Source organism: Sciurus carolinensis, chromosome 12 (assembly GCF_902686445.1).
Source record: "Sciurus carolinensis chromosome 12, mSciCar1.2, whole genome shotgun sequence".
Taxonomy (NCBI): Eukaryota; Metazoa; Chordata; class Mammalia; order Rodentia; family Sciuridae; genus Sciurus; species Sciurus carolinensis.
The window spans coordinates 81136455-81146084 of NC_062224.1; the positions used below are offsets into that span (position 1 = coordinate 81136455).

Sequence of the window (9630 nt, forward strand, 5' to 3'; positions counted from 1 at the left end):
GTCAAATGTGCATGCTCAGGAGTGTCCGGCAGGGCAGTCCTTGTCTTGATCTTGGATATATCTACCCCAGCCCCTGCTCTGAGCCAACTGAGGTCCCAAAGGCAAAAGGTGCTCCTTCCAGGGCTCACTTCTGCTCACCCTGCTTCCCACTTGCCTCACCTCGGGCCTCTTTCCATTTACAGTGGTTTTTTTGCAGGTCACCCACCAGGGGGCAGTACGGAAAATGGCCCTCCTCCTCATACTGTGCCTGCTACAAGGTGAGTCCCAAACACAGCCCAGGCTCAGGGCTTGCAAGCAGACCCCAGCCTTCCAGGCTGCAGAGATTCTTGGAGGGCAGCGCCATGGAATTCGGCACAGTCAAGGCATATAGGTGGCTTTCTTTCCTGGGATGCTTGACCACACAGTGGAGCCAGGGAGTGGTCGGATCTGGGCTGGGAGAATGAGGGAGACAAGCGCTCTCTTCCCTTTGAGTTGGTCACTCAAAGTCAGCTGCATTTTCAAGATAAAAGTTCCAGGGTGTACACAAGACAGAAATATTGTGGGGCTTCTTTACCACTCATTCTACAAACTCTGAAGTGCAGGGACCAGCACTAGGGACCTAAAATTGAAGACACTTTCCTCCTCAGAGCTCAGAGTAGCTCAGAGTAGCTCAGAGTCTATTAAGAAACTACATGAGAATAAAAGTTATCTCATTTATTTTATATTTATTTTATACTATGTGCCAGGCACTGGGGACAGATAAATGAGAGACGGTACCCAAGCCCTAAAGGTCCCTGCAGGCTAATGTGGTAAGACTGACTAGGTTTATGTCAGGTTCAAATAATAAATGACCTTGTCTCCTTTCAGTGGCATCGGGATTTTATGATAATGGGGAGCCATTGAGGACTATAGCATGTGCCTAGAATGTCTATTACCTAAAAACTAATTCCAAGTAGATGCTTAACAATTTATTACTAAATGAATGAAAATGCTATGATAATACCAAAAAGGAATAAACCACATCTGGCTTATCAACAAATCAAAGCTTTAATGAATCAGAGGCACCCAATATTTGAGTAAGTACTCTCTGTATTATATAATCACACCACCTCCTTATTTTAATATCCCACTGTCTTCTTTAAAGTTTTTCAGTAAAAGCAGTAGATTCCCCTGCCCTCAATCAAGCAGGCCCATGATTTTTCTGCTACTATAGCTAATCGTTGGAAATTAGCGGCCTAGTCTCACAAGTTCTAAATGTGATCATTTTGAGTGTCCAGCTAAATATTTTGGTCAGTGCTTCAATCTTCATTCAGAGATCTACGCCTTCATTCCCCAAGCCCCGCAGACCAGGAAGGGGGTGTGGTGACTGCCTTCCTCTCTTCCCTGACACTGGGGACCCTGGTGGGATCAGAGCAATGGAGGGAGGAGAGGCCTGAGGACTAGCAATTCCTGCTTGATGGGATGGCCAGGCAGAGTCCAGAGCTGGCTGCTCTTCCCACCTCTTCCTCTTGTGGGTGACTTTGTGGACACCTGGATAGTTCCCTGATAGTTCAGCTCCCTCCCCTTGCCCAGGTTCCTCTTTGGCCCCTTCACACAGAGGACCCCATCTCAGATGGCTGCAGGGCGACTCTCTCCCCTCTGGCACCCACCTCTGTGCCATGGAAGTGTTCACGTCTTCCTCACCCCTCTGCTGGCCGGAGGAGAGTTCTTTTGCAGGTACGACCTCTCCTCTCCCTTTGTCCTTCCACAGACCTTTCTAACACCAAGTCTGGCTCCAGTCCTTAGCCTCCCTCTGACTGCAGGCCTTGCTCAGACTTCCCTAAGAGAAGCCAGAGCAACAGACATAGGCTGGGTAATGATGGATGGGTGAGAGCCAGGAGCACCCACCTGCACCAAGGGCAAAGAATTGGTATCAGAGCCCCCAGATGGTATCACATGGATCCTAAAATGCTAGCCCAATTTTTAATTCTCATAGGTGACTATTCCCACAGATGACTAATATAAAATTCCAAAAATAACCCCTTAATTTTAATATAAAACTAAGAGCTATTAATTAGTAACCTAGCACATGAGTTCTTAAGGTATTGGTTCTTAACTTACAATTAATTAAAAGATGCATTGCAAGAGTTGATTAAGGATTCTTAATAAGCTTTTTACTGCTAAGTCAGACTTCCCCACCCTGCTGATTAATGGAACAGTGCCCTTCTCAAATGCGCCACATGTAGATCAGGAGAATTCCTGAACACTAATCAAAGCATCACTGCTGTTGCCTTGAGATGGTCCTTGTTTGTAATAATGAATAGTCCTACCTTTTAACAATAAGTTACTATTTAACTTTATCATCAGTGGCATGGTTGGGTAGGCTGCTTGGTAAAATTTACAGTGAGCATTAACACAATATAGCATCTAAGACCTCTACTGTGATTAGACCTTAGCACACATAACACAGGCAGCTCATGTAAAGGGACCCTGTACTTGGTTTAATTTGCTGCTGTGGATGTCTAGAAATTTTTAGTAACTTTTGAACAAGAGTTTTTGCAGTTTAATTTTGCACTGAGACCCACAAATTATTTAGCCGTTCCTGGAAATAGAATATTAAACAGAACTTTCTTGACTTTAGAGGCCCTAAAGACATAGAACAAATTGCCAAGCACCCACATGCTAAAGCAAGATGCTGAGCCACTTGGCAGGACTGTAGAAACAGATTGTACACCTGATTCCAGTGACAAACCACCTGAAGCCTTCCAAGCCAAAGAACACTCCTCAGAGGGCAGAGGAGCTGTTTTGGAGAGAGATGCCAGTGTACTAGATTCCCTTCCACCTGCTCTCCCCCCAGTTTAAGCCAAATAAGGGAAGAAATTTCTAGAAAGCCATTCATATGTCCCATGTTTCTTTTGACAGCAGGACAGATGTGTGCTTCCTGTGACCAAACAGGCCTCCATTGACAGGTCCGCCCAGAGGACATTGTGACCACAAAAAGAGGAGCAGATGGCTAGAAGTCATAAGGTTGTTGCCAGTGGCCAAAAAAGACCAGCAGAAGGAGAGGCTGGTCTCACAAGAAGGGAACAACCACATGAAGCCACCAAAAAGATATCCGAGTGGCAAAAAAAAGAGACTATTTAGAACATTTGCCTTGCACAGAAAGCACCAAGGGCAGATGAAGCCTCTCTCTTTTCTCTGTCCCCTCCCCTCCATGCCCAACCCTGGAGGGGCCCCTGAGAGCAGGTTTGAACAGAGGAAAGAGAGAGCAAAACAAGAGACCCCAATTTGTCCCTCTCCTCTGTGGTAGGCCTCTAAGCCCAGCTGGGAGAAAGGAAAGGCTTTGACTGCTTCAGAAACTGGCATTGTAATCTTTTATTGCATTGGGCTGGAAATGTAATTTTAGACTTGATTGGACTTTTATTACCTAAGAGAGAAAATTAAAGCTACTAGACAATGAGTATTATGCCCGAGCTTTCATCAAGGAGCAAAGAAATCCACAGAGATAGCACAGAGAGTCAGTGAGAGGAAGAATAAACTGTTTCTGCTAGCACCTTATCAAGTTTAAGTCATTCAGCAACCGTTACACTGTGGCTCCCGCAGGAACTGCCGCTAGGCCTATTGCCAAAGCCGGCATCCACAGTACCACTCACCTGTCCTTTCGCAGTAGCACTTGGTCATTCATGCTTCTGCAGAGAAATAGCCAGTGTGAAAGACTTTGCAGCCATGGTCCAGAGTTGGACCCACTGAGCAGAGCAGGATTTCTGTGTTTCAGGACACGCTCTTAAGGAAAAGCACACCAATATTTTCTCATGGTTTTGTATCTTTGCCTGCAACCTGGGCCCCTGTGTCAGGTGCTGCCTCAGCCCTTAACATGAGCTTAAGTGGCATCTTTTCAAACATCTGCACGGGAGTACGTGGAATGAACCCAGGTGGACTGGTTAAGAAGGCCTCGCTTGTGATAATGTTAGCTAAGCAGTGGGTAAGCCCCTCACTGTTTCGTTTTCATCTTCCCATTGGGGCCTTGGTTATAGCTCCATTCCACATCTTGGGGTGACTTCTCCCTCCCCAGGGGCTAAGCTCTGCCATTTCTGTACTGATTCTGCTCCACTTTCACAGTGGCATCTTAGGATCTATTTTAGCAGCATTTGAACTTGAAACTCTCCCAACGGCGACCCTCTCCACCCCACCCTCCCCTTTGACTTTTTTCTCTGCCTGCAGTTGCAAGTACATTGAAGGGCCCGAAGCTGGTGTCTGGGAAACCTGGGGGAGCTGTCACCATCCAGTGCCATTACATTCCCTTGTCAGCCAACAGGCACCAGAGGAAGTACTGGTGCCGTCTGGAGGTACCAACGAGGATCTGCCACACGATTGTGTCCAGCAACCACTACACTCACCGTGACTACCAGGGTCGTGTGACTCTAGCAGACTTCCCACAGAGCAGCTTGTTTGTGGTGAGGCTGTCCCAACTGTCCCTGCGCGATGTGGGACAATACCGTTGTGGCATCGGAGACAGAAACAACAGGCTGTTCTTGAGCATGAATCTGACCATCTCTGTAGGTATGAACCCATGAATGATGAGCCACGTGGGGAGAAGCCCGAGCTAGGAAGGAGCACGAGAGGACTCCCAGGCCCAGCAAGGTTTAAGCCTTTGGAGAGCACTGAGGAAAGATGGGGCAAGGCAAGACTCTCAGAGGCAGCCTTTCATTTCAGAAGGAACCTGCCTGCAGAAAGAAGGTAGACAGCACAGCCTGTAATCCCAGCAGCTCTGGAGCCTGAGGCAGGTGGATCTCGAGTTCAAAGCCAGCCTCAGCAACTTAGCGAGGCCCTAAGGAACTTAGCAAGACCCTAAGTAAATAAAATGTATCTAAAAGGAAAAAAGAATTGCTCACTAAGTGCCCCTGAGTTCAATCCCTGGTAGATATTAGGAAAAACTAGCCAACCGAATGCACATGAGCTCTCCCACCTCGTCCCTGTCCCCTGCCCCAATGCTGTGGAACATGTATCTGGAGATGGTTCCGAGCAGGTAGTGAATTAGAAAATGTGGCTTCTTGGGGTCTTAGAAGTTCTGTGTTCAGACATGCAGAGAATGGGCAGCCCTGCAGAGGAGCTGTGAGAGGCAGGACGAAAGAACTGGGACTCGGCTCTCCTACCACAGACCTGACTGAGGCCCTCAGCAGGCCTTTGACAGCTCTCAAACCCAGGCCTCTGTGGCAGGTTCCAGCATGAGCGGGAGGGCCTCTGGGAGAGAGGCCACTGGTGGGCAGGGCCAGCAAGGGTGCAGGCGGGATTCCCAGGTTGCTGCTCTCCACCCTTCAGCTCCGCATGGCTGCTCTGCAGGAACCTGGGTTTCTTTTTTCCTCCCTGAAGAGCAGTACCCTGATGAGCTGTGGGCCTCTGGGAAAGGGCTAGCACAGGGGACTTGGGCAGCTGGAGAGAGAATATGTGTGCCTGGGGGAAGGAGAGAGGAATATAAAACGTCCATATGTGCAAGAGACTAGAGATTACATCTGGGATCCCCACCTCTTTATTGTATCCGACATATTGGCCAAAGACTGCACCTCTTACTGAGGCCGCATCCTGTTTAGCAAATATTTTAACCCAGTGTCCTTTGCTAAATCTAACTGGCACCCTGGATAACCTCCCCATGTGTTCCCCCTCTTGTTCACACAGGTCCTTCCAAAGTTATCCCCACAGCCACTTTGGCTGCCAGCGAGCTGGTCACGGTATCCTTTGGGACAGGATCTCCAGCATCCAACAGATGGACCTCAGGAGCTATCCAAACTCTAGAAGGACAGGGGACAAAATGGGACAGAGTTCCTTTGACTTCAGGAACCAGCCAAAGCACAGCGACAGCCAAGGGAAGACAAACCCCTGCTACAACCTGGGCAGAAACTCCTGAGACAGGCAGTGGGACAGAGGGTTCCATTAAGGCAACAGTCCCCACGCCAGAGAGCCCAGCTTCAAAACTCAGCCGTTTGTCTAGCACAACAGAAAGTGTTCGGGAGGGGAGTATCCATAACTTAGTCACAAATACAGCTAGGGCCAGCAAGGGCTGGGGGGAGATGACTACTGAGGCTCATAGGGCAGGGCAGGAAACAGACAGGGCCCGGACAGATCCAGATGCAGCCAGGAGAACCAGAGGAACCACGAGGCCATCAGCCCCAGTCTCAGAACAACTGGCCCAGGAAACCCTCCGAGAAGCAACACCTGTTTCTAAGCAACCAGCCCCGGGTTCCACTGAGGAAGCAACCCCAACTACAGGCGTGTGGACCTTGAGCACCACCAGCATGGATACGGCATCTGTGGAAGGAAGCACTTATGGAGACCTAGACAGCACTGTTGGAGGCAGGGGTCCCCAAGCAACGCCAAGTCAGGCCCCAGGAACAGGCCCCCGAAAGCCCTCTGGCATGGAGTCCTCTGTGAAGAGGTGAGCCCCAGGCCCCTCCTCAGAGTTTAACCCTCCTCGCCCCATTCCCTGGCATGTCCCTCCCTCTCCCTCTTCTCCCTTCTCTCCCTTTTGACAGTAAGGGGCAAGGAACAGAAGCATCAAACACCCTCCCCCACTCAGGGTCCTTGACGCAAGAGGGCTACCTAAATACGTTCACATGGTTTGCAAGCAAAATCTAAATATTAGAATGGCAGAACGTTTAGGTTAGAGCCCTCTGGACTTTTTTTTTTTTCTTAAGATGAGGAATAGGAGTTCTAGAGAGGGGAAGTGACTTGCCAAAGCCACAAGATTGTGGCAGAGCCAAATGCCAAGCCCAGAGTCCTTCCTCCCATTTGTCCCATTTCTTACCAGGGAACGCAGTGCAACCCACACACAGGGGGGTGGAATCAGGCAAAGGATTTGGGGCTTGAGAACCCAAAGGCAGCAGCCCCATCTCTGCCACTAACCAACTGTGGGGACAGGGGCCACAGCCAATCTCAGTTTCTCTATCTGTGAAATGAGGGGCGCGGGCCCTTTAACCTTCGGTCCTCTCTAACCTCTCCCGTCCTGTGTTCTTCCCATGCCCTCCCTGGTGCCTTCCATTCCAGTGGTTTTCCAGAGGAAATCAGCTCTCAGATCCTGACTCCAGTCTGCGCTGTGTTAGCCCCATTTCTGATTGTGGCTCTGATCCTATTGCAAAGGAGACTTCGAAAAAACAGACCATGTGAGTTGAGTTTAAGTGGCCCTGAGGCTAAATAGAGGACTGTTGTCCCTGACGCCCCTCCCACACACACTGGGCCAGGTTAGGGTCGTAGCTAGGACTTTCAGATGTAGAGCTAAATTCTAGACTGAATCATCTGTGGCATCCCAGAGGCCAAGGAGAAGCTCTTCGGAGAGCTAACCAGAGGCATGGAACTGCTTAAGCAGCCCCAGAGGCAGAGTGCAGGGGAACAGGGCCCAGCCATGGGCCAAACTGCATGTACACCCTTCTGACGGGCCCACCAATATCCTCACAGCCATCTGCCAAGTTTAAATACTCCTAAAGCGAGTGCTTCAGGTGTGCAGACCTGGTGAGATGTTCTGGGAGCCAGCAGGGAGGCTGAAATTCTCAAAGCCAGGCCCCTAAAGGCTTGGCCCGATCTCTGCTGTTCAGTTGCTAAGTTTTGGGAAGTTCTCAGAAAGTTGAGGTGGGTGGAGGCGGTCCTTGAGGAATCCAATTCAGTGCTGGTCACCCCAGAATCCCCACAACCTGCTCTGTGTCTTTGCAGCTCAGGAGGCAGAAAGGGCAGCCCCCAGGGTCACCCTGATTCAGATGACACATTTCCTGGAGCCCACCCTTTCACCAGCTCAGCTGCCTCATGAGGAAAGGAAGATGCTGCAGGGTGACTCTCCTACCCAAGCTGGTCCGACTGCCCCAGAGAGGGACCCAGGACTCTCAGGAATGGAAAGATAAATGGCTCAGTAATCATGGAAGGAGGACCAAGACCAAGCACATTCATGACCCCGGCCCCCTCCCGCCTGTATGAAGAGAAGCTAAAGGAGCTGGGTTGCAGCTGACTGTCTCGGGCCTCAGAAGGTCAAGCTTTCTTCACAGCCAAAGGGAGCAGAATGACAACGAAGGTTTCAAGAAGGAACATATTAAACACTGGAAGACTCACCTAGGAAAGCCGTGGAATTATGATTCCTAGATGTTTGAAAATGTCAGAGGCTTCCCATCAATGAAAAGGGTGACAACTTCTCTACCATCACCCTGTCCTTTCTGGTGCCCCCTTTTCTGTTGGTACTCAGTCCGTCTACTCAAGCATACCAGTCTTTTCTGCTCATGCACAGTCTAAGCTGCTCTACAGAAGTAACTGTGTTGTCCATTTGTGTCCCTAGAGAAATTCCAACTCAGTGGGATCCCCATAAATATCTGTGACTGATTAGCTGGTAGGGCAAGAGGGGCTAGGTGACCTCTGAGGACACACCCAGGCCAGCACTCTGAATCTCCCTGTGTCTCCATCCCTTCTTTTGGGAGTCCCCTAAATGCCCCTATTGGCAGGTGGTTTCTACACAGAGACCAAAGGGAAGAACATCCACCCCTGCAGTCACCACCCCGCTTTTGGGTCCATTCTCATTATGTCATGGACCTTCTCACCCAGCCAAGACTTTTTGGAATTTTCCTAAATTCATGGAGGAAGAAAGTATTTTTCAGTAAATTTTTACCATTATAAAGCTCCTCTTGTTCAATTGCTTATAAATCCTCAATATCACAGACTGTTGACGAAGCTAGAACTTGGTTTTGGGGAACAGGTTGGGAGATGAAAGAGGCATTTTATGTGGATTCTGCCTTATAACCATGTTACCTCGTATCTGTTGGGGAAATTTTGCTCCACCCTTGACCCCGATTCTTTTGAGGAATCACTTCTGCTCTTTTCCTTCCCCTCATGTGCTAGTAAGCTGTCTGCATTCTGTGTTTGGACAGAGCTGCCTTTGAGCAACAGATGCAGAAGGGAAAGAAGCCTCCAATATCGAGTTAAGAACTGTCAAGCAGACATTTCCAGAAGGCTTGGCCAGGCTTCCACCTCCTAAGCTGTCAGCAGCATCAGAAATCCTTCAGCAATACCTCCTCCCACCTGGTCCTGGACCAAGAAAACCAAAGAGATACAGTCTGCATGGTTTGTGAGAGAGAAGTAAGCAAGTTCAGGCATCTAACCACATGGAACCATAGCATTTCTAAGCTAATAAATTCTAAAGATTTAATCTAAAACCCTCAGCCAAGAAGTGAGGAAACTGAGGCCTGTTTGGGGTTAACCCACTTAGTGATAGATAGCAGAGGGAGGATCAGTAGAGGATTTGTGCCCTTGGCCAACTAGTCATCCAAAGACCACAGTCATCCCTCCATACTTTTCATGCCTGCTCTCTCAAGGACCTGCCTGAAGAACCTATAAGAGAGAGACAGGACAGACACCATCGTTCCCTTCGACCAGTGGGAAAGCAGGTCCTGACAGGTACATCATTCAACCAAGGCCGCTTGGCTCACTGGTGGCAGGGATGGGTCAAGAAGTCAGGCTGTTCTTTATACCTAACCAGTGTTTTCCAGGGGCAGTCACAGAACACCAGCTTTTGGGGATGCTAAGAGGTGTTCAGAGGAAAAGAAGTTTGGGGGGGCTGGGTTTGTGACTCAGTGGTAGAGCACTTGCCTGGCACATGTGAGGCCCTGGTTCAATTCTCAGCACCACATATAAATAAATAAAACGAAG

At 49.3% G+C, this 9630-nt stretch overlaps 1 protein-coding gene across 1 annotated transcript; it reads left to right on the forward strand.

The window, feature by feature from the left end:
• Nucleotides 1–223: 223 nt before the first annotated feature.
• Fcamr (Fc alpha and mu receptor) lies at nt 224–7841 on the forward strand. Its single transcript, XM_047519970.1, has 6 exons — nt 224–257; nt 1552–1695; nt 4180–4518; nt 5632–6388; nt 6997–7112; nt 7657–7841. The coding sequence occupies exons 1-6, from the start codon at nt 224–226 to the stop codon at nt 7839–7841; spliced, it is 1575 nt and encodes a 524-aa protein (XP_047375926.1).
• Nucleotides 7842–9630: the final 1789 nt, after the last annotated feature.